General features: G+C 45.1%; 1 protein-coding gene across 1 annotated transcript in view; it reads right to left on the reverse strand.

The window, feature by feature from the left end:
* Window positions 1–15,100, reverse strand: part of HS1BP3 (HCLS1 binding protein 3) — a 57,068-nt gene that overhangs the window by 40,480 nt on the left and 1,488 nt on the right. Inside the window, exons 2-4 of the mRNA XM_077311465.1 lie at window positions 14,368–14,533; window positions 8,040–8,247; window positions 5,900–6,116 (exon numbers count right to left, since the gene is read on the reverse strand). Of these exons, the coding sequence (XP_077167580.1) occupies window positions 5,900–6,116; window positions 8,040–8,247; window positions 14,368–14,533 (591 nt within the window). The remainder of the gene's footprint in view (window positions 1–5,899; window positions 6,117–8,039; window positions 8,248–14,367; window positions 14,534–15,100) is intronic.

The raw sequence follows: 15,100 nt of genomic DNA on the forward strand, positions 1-15,100 counted from the left end.
GATTGAACTCCCAGCCTCATGGGCAGAGTTTTCAGACAACATTTCTGCTGCCTTACCATTCTGCGCCACAAGAGGCTCTTTCCTTTTGTGTTATTCCTAGTTTATTGTAACAGGGAAGAGAACTGAAAAGCAGTGCCCCCCTCATCTACAAGGTTTGCAACTGGCATCACAATCGATAACAAATCAGCTAAGCAATCAGATATCCTCACCTTGGAGTTCTTAACTTCAAGGAAAGTAAGATAAGAGCCATGTACTCTCCCCCAGTGAATAAATTCGTGTGAAACAGGAATGGGGGGCAGAGGACAGAGAGTTGACCAAGATGTAGCAGGAGGCAAGCCTCCATCGGACTTGTGGTGAAATGTCCCCAGGATTAAAGCCAAAGGCTATGGCACCCTAGGATAATGAACAATTATTCAACTCCCAACCAGTTGAGAAACCCTTCCAAGAAACCCTGGTTGAGGAAGGCTGCTCTAGATACTGACCCCAAGGTAATGGATGATTTCTAAAACCTTGTAACTCTCAGACTATAAGAAGAGCCATGCTAAGCCGGGTCACAGCCCCATTAAGTCCAGCATTCATGGTGGCCAACCAGCTGCCTCTAGGAAGCCCGCAAAAGCAGGAGGACTGCAGCATCCTCCTCCTTCCTGTGCTGCTCGGCAACAGATACATACAGGCATACTGCCTGGAGGGAGTAGATAGCCATGGTGACTACTAGCCATTGGTAGCCCCATTCTTCATGGATTTGCCCACTCCTCCTTAAAGCCTTCCAACCTAGCATCCCTTGCCACACCCTGAGGCATGCTGTCCTAGTCCTGCCCAAGAAAGGGGCTATCCACTGAATCAAGCTGTGTGAAACAGAGGAAGAAGAGAATAATGAGGGCAGGTGAGAGACAGTGACAGTGGCTCTGTATTCCCACCTTTAGGGGTGGATGATTGCCTTTTATTCACATTTCTGTTTGCCTTTGCTCCATCTGTTGTGTTTGCATATATGGGTGTGCTTTTTGTTTTCCTACCCAACCTGTTTTCATTTCCAGTCTGAGATCTGTGACGCACGTTAAGCTTCCCCCCACTATTCCCCTAGTGTGCTCACAACATTTTGCCCCTCCTGCATTTTATCATCATAAAAAGCTTGCAAGGAAACTCAGCCTGAGAAAGAGTGCCTGGCTGCTCTGCTGAAAACCCCGTAAGATGTTTGGCGCAACTTCTCTTTTCCTTATGCACGCTACGCATCACAAGTTGAGCATGATCTGAAGGGATGTGCTACAGCTGTCTTATGGAAATGAGATAAGTCTCGGTCTGTCTAGTGACTGTACAGGAGACTGCTAATGCATGGCACTCCATGTGAAAAGACAGAATACAAATTTAATAAAACACATTAACAAAGCCATTATAGATGGGCAGGAAAGCCAGCACCTATTTTTGTGGGTTTCTTTGCAAAAGGGTTTGCCAAAAACTCCAAAAACAGAGCGAGGAAGAAGAACAAAGAAGGCTCTCCGTTTCTGAAGGCTGGAATTCGGCTTCTGCACAAAAAATTGTACATTTCCCTCTTGGGATCTATTTCAGAGCTTTGGAATCTCAGGGTAAGGTGAATGCTAGCTGTGCATTTAAAGACAATCAGCAATTCCATCCCTTTGAAATCACAGCAATTTTAGCTGCATAAACAGCCACTGATGTTTGCTCATTTAATTCTAGCAATCGAAGAAACAGCTCTAATATTGTCAGTGGTGAAATCTCACCTTGCAACCAAACCAATGGAAAAGTTTTCACTTGTAATTATCATTCAACCCTTTCTTTCTTAACCAGCAATACAGTAAGCGATGCAATCAAACCTGTTAACTCCATAGGTAAATCTCACGGTGTCCAATGGGACTGACTCGCAAGTAAGTGTACTTAGGACAGCATTCTTAAATACCTCACTAGCATGGTGGCGGGTGTACTGGCACTTCCTCTTCCCCTCCAAAAGAGCAAAGAAGAATTGTTGCTACAGCATGCACAGTTCAGTTTCCAAGGTAATCTCCTGGGTGTTCATTGGGGGGAAATTACATTTCTAGCCCTTTTGACTGCAAAGATATGTTTGGAATGCAGGCAATGCTGCTCGGAATGACAAAGGCAAGAGGGGTGGACATGCCACATGGGGATGTGCGTCTAGGGACGTTAGTCATAAAGCATGACTAAATCAGGACTCAGGCCAATGAATTTAGGCTTTTCACTGGCTTCTTTCTCCAATCAGCTTTCCAAACTTACTGCTGCAGCCACAGAGGAGAAAAGCTTCCGGATAATTTCTACTAAATATTTGGGAGGGAGGCTCCCAGTGATGGCCAACAGTTTATTGAGAGAGAGAGAGCCAGTTTGGTGTAGTGGTTAGGAGTGCGGACTTCTAATCTGGCATGCCAGGTTCAATTCTGCACTCCCCCACATGCAACCAGCTGGGTGACCTTGGGCTCGCCACAGCACTGATAAAGCTGTTCTGACTGAGCAGTAATATCAGGGCTCTCTCAGCCTCACCCACCCCACAGGGTGTCTGTTGTGGGGAGAGGAAAGGGAAGGTGACTGTAAGCCACTTTGAGCCTCCTTCGGGTAGGGAAAAGCGGCATATAAGAACCAACTCTTCTTCTTATTATTATTATTTGTTAGACCCTCATGTACCACTACAGGGAATCCATTAAAATGGAAAGCCCTTGCTTCTCTGTTAAGAACCAGGAGCTGAAACACACACCCCACCAAGGGATGCATCAAGGTTTTTATGCATGCCTAGCAGAGTTCCTCTATTTATTCATTTATTTTTCAAGCCACTGCCTCAGAGAACATCCCCAATGTGTGTTGAAATTTTGAAATCTGGGTGACACAGAATGAAGTGATGGGAGATGTTAGAACAACGGGTCCTTCTGTAGGCACCGAATTCTTCTGGTGGCCCCCTGGAACCTAGCCAAAGATATGCAATTCATCTAATTAGATATACCAGAAACCTAAAAGGAATGCTGACTGTTTGTTTTGGCACTTTAACGTCTTTACTACCTATATTTGGTGAGAGTAGAATATCCAGCGAAACAGGCTGTCCAGTTCTGAGGATCATTTTCCTATCCAAAAAAGGGCAGCCTTTTTTGGAATAAGGCTACGGCCACAGGAAGAAAAAAACACACACTATTTTATCTAGCTTTTCAGCACAATTAATGCTCACACAAAACAAAAATGCCTCCTAGCTTTTAGTACATGCAGAGGAAGAGCTCAGATGTTCAGCAATATCGAGCATTACTGAATGAAGAATGAAGAATTAGACCAGGGGTAGTCAAACTGCGGCCCTCCAGATGTCCATGGACTACAATTCCCAGGAGCTTCTGGGAATTGTAGTCCATGGACATCTGGAGGGCTTCAGTTTGACTACCCCTGAATTAGACTAATGGAAAAAATAGCCCCTCATGCTAGAGTAGTTCCTGAAAACACAATAGGACCATTCTTCTGAAAATAAGTCTTTATGGCTGGCATCCCTCAGTCACATCCAGTTCTGATTCATTCCCTGAAGTCATTTAGACCAGGGGTAGTCAACCTGTGGTCCTCCAGATGTCCATGGACTACAATTCCCATGAGCCCCTGCCAGCAAATGCTGGCAGGGGCTCATGGGGACTGTAGTCCATGGACATCTGGAGGACCACAGACTCAGTGATGTGACCCATTTGAAAACTGAATGCTGTTCCCACTTTCTTTTTTGGTATAAGTGGATGGAAGGAAGGGTAGATCCCGAGCAACGCCATTTCTCTGCCCCCTGTAGTAATCCTGAACTACAAATAACCACTCCTGTGCCGTGATGTTTGACGCGTAAGAAAAATCAGTACCTCATTTGTTGGTGCTCTGCTTTACTCCCTGATGGACACCCAAAGTAGTTCACAGCATCATTCTCCCGTCTTTCATTAGATTCTCACAGCCACCATCACTCTCCGTAGGTTCGGCAGGCACACGGTCTATTAATCTGAACCTGGATCTCCCGCATCCTCATTTGACACTTAGCTATTACACTGTGCCGGCTCTCTAGGACATCTTTCTAGTATTTTTTGTTCTGCCATCAAGCCAATGAGACAACGGCTCAGTTCAGACGTGGCACAAACTACAGTTTAATCCAATGATGCCCAGCCTTTTTGAGTATGCGGGCATCTTTGGAATTTCAACACACGGTGATAGGCACATTAAAAGAAGAAGGGTTGGTTCTTATATGTCGCTTTTCTCTCCCTGAAGGAGTCTCAAAGCGGCTTCCATTCGCCTTCCCTTTCCTCTCCCCACAACAGACACCCTGTGAGGTTGGTGAGGCTGAGAAAGCTCTGATATTACTGCTCAGTCAGAACAGCTTTATCAGTGCTGTGGTGAGCCCAAGGTCACCCAGCTGGCTGCATGTGGGGGAGGAGCAGGGAATCAAACCCAGCTCGTCAGATTAGAAGGCCGCACTCCTAACCACTAAACCAAGTGACAAACCGTCTGCCACAAAGTGGTTGCTGCAGGAAGTGAAGCCAGCCACAAAATTGCTGCTGTGGCTCACTTAGAATCCTAGAGTTGGAAGGGGCCATACAGGCCACCTCAATGCAGGGATCAGCCTCAAGCATCCCGGATAAGCATCTGCCTCGCCGCTGCTTGAAGACCACCAGTGAGGGGGAGCTCACCACTTCCTTAGGCAGCTGATTCCGCTGCCAAACTACACTGACTGTGAAAACACATGTCCTCTGATGTCTAGCCAGTACCGTTCTACACACAGTTTAAACCCACTACTGCGGATCCTATCCCTTGCTGCCGACAGGAACCGCTCCCTGCCCTCCGTTGAAATACCTAAAGACAGGAATTGTGTCCCCTCTCAGCCACCTCTTCTCCAGGCTGAACATTCCCAAATCCCTCAGCCTTTCCTCATAGGGCTTGGTTACTTTCAGGCACACGGTGAAGATCCTTGGGCTAGGCCAGCAGCTGCTGTCAAAGTTACTTAAAAAAAAATAATTGCACAGCCAATCGAATCTCCAATAGCCAATGGGAAGCCTGGCTGGGCAAAAGCCCCTCTTAGCCCCACCCACTTTCTAAAAACATGTGGCAGACATGCTGTGTGGACAAGCATCTGAACCTGAGATCAGAGTTTTAAGCTGGTTTAATTAATTAATGTTAATGTTAATGTTCACTATGGTTTCACATGATGCACAGAGACATCCTGGCTGGTTGCCCAGTACTATACTCATTGCATAGCAGAGTATGGGAAAACAAAGGGTGGTCCTTTGCCAGTTGAATCTCAGGTTCACATGGATCTGTTAAAATAGACCGTAGTTTTGTGATGCAGCTGAACCAAGTCATTTGCTTTTATCTGGATTATTATTTTCTAGTGCATATACTGCCTTCCAGGCAGGGAAATAAGGCACCCAGAGGGCTATTTTGGATTCCCCTCCTGCACAAAATTGGGCCCTGAAGTACTTTAGAACTGATTTCCCATGGAAAATGCAGAGCTGTTGTGTCTAATGCAGCCTTTCTAAAAATTTTTCCATCCAGAACCCCCAGGAAAATTATTCAGGCTTACAAAACAACAACAAAAAACCCAGAAGTGGTACAATCATGCAAAATTTGTTTGGGCAGCGTATCTGGGTAGATGCCTAACCAGGGCCCTCAATCCCTCGAAGTTCATCCCTGGGAGGAGGGTGGATAGACATTACCATATAGGGTCCTATCACCTGATAAATGTTTAACAAATTAAATAACTCCCAACCCATTCAGAAAACCCATCCAGGGCCATCAAGAAACCCCAAGGCTTCATGAAACTCTGGTTGAAAAAGACTGGTCTAATATAACACGTAATTTGGGCTTAAGATTTCTACGTTACTTTTCTGGGAACAAATAAAAGTTTGAATTCATATGGTATAAGTAGAATAAAAGTAAGTTATACTTAATCACGCCAAGAGGGTCGCCATCGTCTCCGTCCTCCTCCCCTTCCTCCTCTTCTGCTTTCACACTTTTAGCTCCTTGCTCATTCAGGGACTTGAACTGGGGGATTACGTCAGACTCTCCTTCCTCTCTGAAGAAATCAAAAGCTTCGTTTTCTTCCTCTTCCTTATCAGGAAGGTTTTTACCCTTGAAGTCAACCACACTGGCAGATCTGGTTCCTGCAAGGGGCGGGGAGGGGGGCCAACATGGAAAATGAATAACAAATCGATCTAAAAAACCAGCCGCTGTTACTGGCGTGTGCTCATTTCACTGACCGCAAACAGATCTGCAAACAGAATGGGGGGAGATGTATTCTTATATATAAATAAACAAGTTTTTGTGCCTTGTTCCCCTTAGTCTAGCAGTTCCTTTCATTTTATAGCACGTCTGCCACGAGATTTCAAAGAAGGTTACGGATGCACCATAACTTAACTACCTAGAGACAGATCAGCTTTCTGCCTTGACCCAGAGAGAGTTTGTTTTCAGCCTGTACACAATAATTTTTTTTTAAAGCTCCAAAATACAATGTTCCAACTGATAATGTGCGTACAGCTATTATCAACAAATTCCAGCCCCGATTAGAGCCTTCAGATTCTGCTAATAGCCAGACACCTACTTCTTTTTGATTTAAGGCCAAAAGTACAACCACATGACATTTAAGCGGTGCATAACTACCATAAGCAGCTGCTTAGATCCAGCACGGCTAATCTAACTGAATCAAGAACCAGCTGTCCCTGTTCTCTGAACCCACAATCATATTGTAGATGTCTGGCGATTGGTGAAGAGCACAAACGTCCTGAGAAAAAGAAGCCCTGGGTGGGCAACACCTAGGTGCATCCCAGGAGCCCCAAGCACCAGGTAGAGCAGAAGGGAAGCTGAGCAGAGTTTCCTAGAGTCCAGGCAGCATCTCTGTGCTCTTATGTAATTATTTTGAATAACGTATTAGGAAATAAGCAAACACAATTTTGTTTACATTGCCAATGGCTACAGAACTCAAAACACTGCATGGTACAGAAATGTGGTTACCTCGCTGCAGAACTTTGAGTTTTATTTATTGATTTCCCAGAACACATATCAAGAACTTAAGATAACCCTTCTTCCTGAAGCAAACTCTCTTACAGGTGAGACTTGCATTTAAATCAAGTACTACAGATTTCCAGTACGAGATTTATAGAAAAGAAGTGGATAGAATGGCATACCACATTTTTAGAGATTATATTTTTTAAAGGGGATCCCAGGATCGAGCAAAAATTCCAAAAGAGATACATATAAACCTACTTGAAAAGTTAGCAAACGGAGGCTTCGTTAATCAGCGGACAATTCACGCTTTGATTCAGAATGCATTTCCTTTTAATTTGTACCAAAATCAATTACCTCTAAATGAAACTACTCTGACCTGGTCTACATATTACATTCACGGGACTGTTTTGAACCTCTGCAGCAATTTTCCTTCCCCCACGGGCTTATCCATTTCTTAGAGTCCATTATGTCCACTGGGACTAGCACAGAGAGTTTCCTGTCCCCGCCCCCCCTCCCTCTCTCTCTCTCTCTCTCTCACACACACACACACACACACACACACGTGTCAACCAGCAGCAGCATGAACTGGTGGAGAGAAAACTCATATTTATAATTGTAAGCCACCACGGGTTTCTCAAGAGTGGCAGGATATAAGTGAATGAATGAATGAATGAATGAATGAATGAATGAATGAATGAATGAATGAATGAATGAATGAATGAATGAATGAATGAATGAATGAATGAATGAATGAATGCTTTCACATCAGGCAATAGATTCTGCTAGACCCTTTATGCCACAGCAAGAGGTGGAAATTTGCTTCCAGGATGATGCTTCTAAAGGCAAAGTTAGCACCTAGGTGAGCTGAAATGTTCCTGAGACACATTAAACGTAAGGAAGCTACATTCAGAACGTCACATGTACTACCAGTCCTTAACATAACAGCAGTAGAACTTGGCCTTTAAAGATTTTGGAAGAACATGTTTGTTTGTTTTTTGCAAACATTTTGGTTCCGCAAGGCTTGGACCATTACACATTGAAGGAATTTCCTTCAGTTTTCAAGGAGAACGTTTTGGAATTACCTAGGAATTCCAGGAGCTCAGGGCTTGTTGCTAAGTCCGCGTCCTTGGAAATGGATCTCATGATCTCATTGAACGTAGCTCTTCTCTCTCGGATGTCAGACTCCCCAACAAACAACACTTTCCTTGGCAGGGAGGGCAGAGATGCTTGTGGATACCGCGAAACCAGTTTTTGATAAAATTCTTCAATTTCACTGTATTTCTTTGAGACCTGTGAGGACATGGTCAGAGGAGATATCCTTTATTAAATGACAGATTTGGAGAAGCAGGTACAGGAGAACACAATTCCGCCTGATTTCTGAAGCAAAGGTTAGTAGCCGGGTACTGGGCATTATCACCTTATTGTGATCCTAGAAAACTGCAGAAGTTTAGAATTTCCATCCTCAACCCAGGTTTCCCACACACGACTGATATTCCCACATGTACACATGAAGTTCTGCGAGAACCAGCCTGGTTAAGAGTAGCAGCTTCTAATCTGGCGAGTCAGGTTCAATTCCCCACTCCTCCTCCACATGCAGCCAGCTGGGTGACCTTGGGCTCTGAATTGATCCCTGCCAGCACCCTTACCACAATGTCTGCTGGAATACGGGAGTAGGGGGATGTCTGTGTGGAAGAGCATTAAGGCAATGAAATCAGCACACTTCTTGGTCATGGGACCAAAAGGCAGGATGTAAATGTAAATACAATTAATTTAAATAAGATAAATGGATAAATTTCAATGATTGCCTGTGAGCGAAGTCCTGATTTTACAAATGAGCTACAGTTTCCCCACAGAGTCCGAACTAAATCTCAAGGCGTTCTTAAACCACTCTTCCTACACATTATACAGTACCAGAGTTTAGCCTTTAAGGACTTGGTTCAAATTCCTATCCCACCATGAGACTCTGGATCAGTCTCATCAGAATATTTTAAAGCCCTGTTGGTTTAGGCCAAAGTAGGGATGCCAGTCCACAGGTGGGACCTGGGGATCCCCTGGAATTATAGCTCATCTTCAGGTGACCTAGATCAGGTCCCCTGGAGAAAATGGCTACTCTGGAGACTGGACTCCATAGCATTATGTTCCACTGGGGTCCCTTTCCAGTCCCAAATCCTGCCCACTCCCAGCTCCATCCCAAAGTCTCCAGGTACGTCCCGACCCAGAGTTGGCATCACAATGCCCAATGCTCCCCCTTGTCCCGCCCACGTTCTGCTTTCATTAGCGGATAGCCATGTGCGTTCAAGGCCCTGCTTCTCCCCCCCAAATCAGGCACAAAGAGAGCAGGCTGCCCTGTTGATATTCAAAGGAAGGCATCTATGACGGGGCACTTCTGAAGAAAGAGAGAACAAGGATAAGGTACAATTGAAAGGTGATTGGATTGAAGAAAGAGAAGCATCTGAACACAATTACATAAAGTGAATTAAAGAGGGCGGGAAAGGGTGGAGATCTATGTGGGGCCTAGTTCAAAGATATAATTGAAGGAAAATTGCATGGAAGAAGAACAAGAGGAAGTCCCAGAATACAATTATATAAAGCAAATTAAAGCGTGTGTGTGTGTGTTTGGTGGGGGTGGAGACATAGACAGACCTGCAAAGGTTTGCCTGAGACAGAAGTACGGAGAGCTGTGAAAGACCAACTTACAGACTGAGAAAGAGACAGAGAGACACAGAGAGAGAGAGAGACACAGAGACAGCGAGACAGAGACAGAGAGACAGAGACACAGAGAGAGAGATAGAGACAGAGACAGAGACAGAGACACAGAGACAGAGACAGAGACACAGAGAGAGAGAGAGACAGACAGACAGACAGACAGACAGACTCATTTTCTCTGTGATGGCTCCAAGGTTTCTGCCAGGTGACTCCCCAGTTACCCAGGCAGTGGCCAAAAATGCTTTCTGTGGAGTGATACAGATGAGTCTATCAACTTTTCACACATGGATTTCCGAAGCTGTTTCTTGGACAGGAGAACAACAAAGCAATAGCCTGAAGCAGACCAAAAGCAAACCCATGAAATCCTTTCTGGCATAAAGGTTCTCCTTCTTCTTTTAACTGTTCATAACTAACTCCAAACATGGACACATCCTTATCCCGACAGCCTATTAAATGGATGCGAATTTTCACTGACTGTGCCTTTAATATTCCCCACCATTAACAGAGTGCAAACAATGCAACAACACCCCCTCTTCTGCTTTTGCTTCAAAATGAATGGAAAACCCATTAATTCCAAAGGGAAACATACAAAAATAAGCCATCTGATCACGGAATGATATTCTTTCTCCAGGCCTACACACACATGCATCGTACATGATGTTCGAGTGCCCTCTACTGGAACTATCCAGCTTTGTAGCAATTGAGTGTGAAAGTAACCCACATTTCTCAGAGATTGTTTCAAGTGGGTAGCCGTGTTGATCTGAAGCAGCTGAACAAATTTAGAGTCCGGTGGCACCTTTAAGACCAGCAAAGTTTTATTGAAGGCATGAGCTTTCACGTGCATGCACACTGAATCTGAGGAAGTGCTTGTGCACACGAAACCTCATTCCTTGAATAAAATTTTGCTGGCTTAAAGGTGCCACTGGACTCTAAACTTGTCCCACTTTTCTTGGTTTTGCTACATAATTCAGAAAATGACCTGGGCCAAATGGGTTTCTGTAGCACCTTCCGAGTTCTATATGCCTAAATCCATTGGGTGTGGATATGACTGATGTATCTCAGCAATGGTGCATCTATCTACTTTTAACCCTGCACCATACTGTTTTGTTATAGTGTATTGCAAGTATTTCTCATCTGGTTTAGAAGCAGAAGAAGAGTTGGTTCTTATATGCCGCTTTTCTCTACCAGAAGGAGTCTCAAAGTGGCTTACAGTCGCCTCCCCTTTCCTCTCCCCACAACAGACACCCTGTGGGGTGGGTGAGGCTGAGAGAGCCCTGATATTCCTGCTCGGTCAGAACAGCTTTATCAATGCCGTGGTGAGCCCAAGGTCACCCAGCTGGCTGCATGTGGAAGAGCAGGGAATCAAACCCGGCTCGCCAGATTAGAAGTCCGCACTCCTAATCACTACACCAAGCTGGCCCTAGAGGCCTTTCTGCACAACAGTGTACCCAAATGCACCTTATACTTTCTGTGATGCACATGCAAACATAATCACAACTCAGTTTGTAAGTAATGAATGCAGACAGAGCATTACAAAAATGCTGTTTCTCTGTGTACCTAATGGGTTTTGCTCGTCACACTGTGTGAAATGTCACTCCAGAAAGTTCTCTGGCTTCCAGGAAATACTTTTGAGGGGAGCACAGGGGGAAGAGAGCTTGAAACCCCGAAACTTGCCTGTAGAAGTCTGAACAAAGACTACCAGAACCCAACTCACAACTCTGCTGTGCCACATAATTCAAAAATGCTGAATCTAATAGCATGAAGTTCCTTTTCCCTTATTTGTATATCTTATTCCAGAGTCATAGTCCTGTTAGTCAGTTTGTTACCTTTCAGACCATGTGCAGACTCACAAAGTAACCAATTGGGGCACCACTACCTATGGAAGGGATTTCCTAGTTTTGCAACAACAACAGAAAAACAGCAATGGTACCATTGGAAAGTTAGCCACTAAGCAAGTCTCAGGCATTTCCACCACTGAAAAAGCCCTGTCTATGGTCACCACGCCCCTCAACTCTGCAGGTCGGGCTGCAAAGAACAAGGTTTGGCAGCAAATTCTTTGATTCCCCTTGAGATTTGATCCGGCACTTCCAAGACTCCAACAACTTCATCTATATACTAGTGCAACCAGAGGAACTGGCTGGCCACTGTGCGAGGCAGGATGCTGGACTAGATGGACCACTGGTCTGGTCCAGGAGGGCTCTTATTATGTTCTGGTGAAGGCCTCAGCCTCTATGCCCTGTTATTGGCCCTCCAGAGGAACTGGCTGGCCACTGTGTTAGACAGGATGCTGGACTAGATGGACCACTGGTCCAATCCAGCAGGGCTTTTCGTATGTCCTTATATATCACAGTATTCCCAACAACAGCCCCTTAAGGAGGGCCAGTCCCTGCATGGCAGATGGAAGGGAGCTGAATCCCTGAGGCTTACTTAAGGACACATACCAAGTCTGCATGTCCAAGCGGGATGACCCATAGGCCCTTCATTCAAACATCTGTCACTTACATTTAACATAAGCAGAACAAATGTAGAGTCCAGCGGCCCCTTGGAGATCAACAAAGTTTTATTTACTTATTTTATTTCATACCTTGAATCAGTCCTTAAAGGGTCCACTGGACTCTACATTTGTTTGGCTGCTTCAGACCAACACAGCTACCCACTTGAATTGAATAGAAGCATCCGTCTGTACCGAGTATCTATGATGAAAATGAACAGGGCAGCCTAGATGGCTCAGAGCAGTCCAACCTTGTCAGAGCCCGGAAGTTAAGCAGGGTCAGCCGTGCCTAGGGTTGCCAGACCCGGATTGTCAGATAGCTGGAGATTTGGGGGGTGAAGCCCGGAGAGGGTGGGGTCTGGAGTACAGAGGGTCCTCAGCAGGGATATTGTCCTAGAGTCCACCCTCCAAAGCAGCCCTCTTCTCCAGGAGAAATGATCCTGGTCATCTAGATCAGGGGTAGTCAACCTGTAGTCCTCCAGATGTCAATGGACTACAATTCCCATTAGCCCCTGCCAGCAAACACTCATGGGAATTGTAGTCCGTGAACATCTGGAGGACCACAGGTTGACTACCCCTGATCTAGAGATCAACTGGAAGATCTTCAGGTACCACTTGGCAGTGGGCAATCATATCCATGGGTGATGCTCATTTTGGAGACTACCAAAGACAACTAAGGATGCTATGCAGAGGAAGGCAGCGGCAAGCCACTACTGTCCATCTCCTGCCTTGAAAGCTGGTTGCAACTCAACAGCTCACTTGATGCTACCCAAATTAACACACGTTACATATAATTCCACTTAGGGCAGCACTGTTAAGTGGGCAGGGGCAGCTTAGCGTGGGCCAGGGATAAACGCTTGCAATTTTCAGCACTGATGTTTAGTTATATTTGGTAACAGCTGTGTTGGCCTCAGCAAATATAGATTCAGTGTATGAGTACAAACTCTTTTACGTTGGACCAACTTGGGCCAACGATCTGCAGAGTTCCAATGAACCTAAGTCTTCGGAGGCGTATAAATAAAGTCCAGCTAAGCTAGAGGTCACATGTACTTAGGTCAGGACTATACCACTTGAAGATTGCAAGAGGTAGTGCACGTTTGAATCCTCTTTCCTTTTAAAGGTTTTCACATCGAAAGCTAGATCTCATGGGTAAAAGTTTTCTACATTCACGAATACTATTTCATACATAATGTGCACCCTTACTTAGAGAGAAATGTGGTACAGCCCAAACACAGGCTGAAACACAGACTCTCTAGCATAATTACTTCTTATATGTGATGTCTTCTAAGTGCATGTCAGCTGAGAAGACAACTTTCCACATGATTAGCATCTTGTTTAAAAAATTTTAATACCTTGAGTACCAGGCGCATGAACATGCAATCATAGCATGTATGCCAATAAAGGTTTTCTGAGTGAGTCTGCAATCGTAGCATGTCCACATTTCATGGTCCTGATAGGCTGCAGCTGCAAAGATGTGGACATGGATGCAGTCACTGATAAATGTGATACGAGAAGCTTGGAGAGGCGACATAGCTAAGAAGAAGAGTTGTCTTCTAAACCCTGCTTTCCTTGACCTTAAGGCTTTCAAATGCCTTCCTCTCTGCGCAGCAGGCACCTTGTGGGACAGGTAGGGCTGAGAGAGCTCTGAGAAAACTGTGACTGCCCCAAGGTCACCCAGCTGGCTGCATGAGGGGAATCAAACCTGGCTCTCTAGACTAGAGACCACAGCTCTTAATCACTACACCGCTCTGGCAGTAATGACCTTGTGATTGTTGTTTCATTCATTCCCAACGTATCAGAGCCTCGTTGACAACTACATTTCAGTCCAATGGTGCTTCTGAGATCCACAAAGTTTTATTCAAGGGGTGAGCTTTTGTGTGCATGCACACTTCCTCAGACTGTGAATTAGGAATCATCAGAGTACAGATATGAGGAGAAAGTAAATCAGCAGTAAATTAATAAAGCACCGTGAAGATCTCCAACGAATATGCCGCATAAGGAAGATGTTTAGCACAACCAAATAGACTGAGTTCCTCAGTGCTTTGGGTTTACAAAAAAATAAGGGGGAATAAAAATGTTAAGGTTAGTGATTAAAGGCCAATGCTTTCCCAGTTGCGAAAAGGAGCCATTAGAAGACACCTGTCGCTAGCCTCATCCACCTCTTATTGCCAACTAGTGAGCCCGCCTCTCATCCAAAGTTAGTGACCAGTTACCATAAACTGAATGACGTCTTCCGGCTTGTGCTTTGCTGATTTGAATACAGCCAGCTGGGTAACAACCACAATGTTATATTCCACGTGGCCGGACATCATCTTCCCCCGGATCTCCTGGTATTCTGGGACTGACAGATCTAATCCTGTGTGGGCATTCTGAACAGGCCTGCAGAAGTAAACAAACACACCAAGGCTCTAATGCTGAAAAGACAGAGGTTCGCTGGGTTAGTAAAAAGGCAGACCAGGGACTTGAGGTCTCTCCTGGCTTATCCCCCTTGGAAAGCCAGATTCACAACTTGGAAACGCTACTTGACATAGCTGTCACCTTCAAAAAGCACACTACTATGGTGGTTTGAGGTGCTTTTGCACCTTTGGCTAGTGCATCCACTATGTTCCTTCCTGGTGCAGTTAGGTCTAGCCACAGTGATCTATGCCTGGACTGGACTGCTGTAACACACCCTACTTGGGGCTGCCCTTGTAGAGTGTTCAGAGCATTGAGTGCAGAATGCTGCAACTAGACTGCTAGTCCAGAGGAGCCAGGGAGCATGTGACTCAGCTATTACAGCAATTACACAACCTAGAGATATGTCGCAAGCCCAGTTCAAAGTGCGGGGTTAAACATTGCATGAAAATAGAGCCTTATACTACAAAATGAAAGACTAGTCACTATTTCATGATAACCTTTGAATTATAATGGATGCTAAGTCGAAAACTAGCTGTAGATAGACTTTTC

This window comes from Paroedura picta, chromosome 1, assembly GCF_049243985.1.
Source record: "Paroedura picta isolate Pp20150507F chromosome 1, Ppicta_v3.0, whole genome shotgun sequence".
NCBI lineage: Eukaryota > Metazoa > Chordata > Lepidosauria > Squamata > Gekkonidae > Paroedura > Paroedura picta.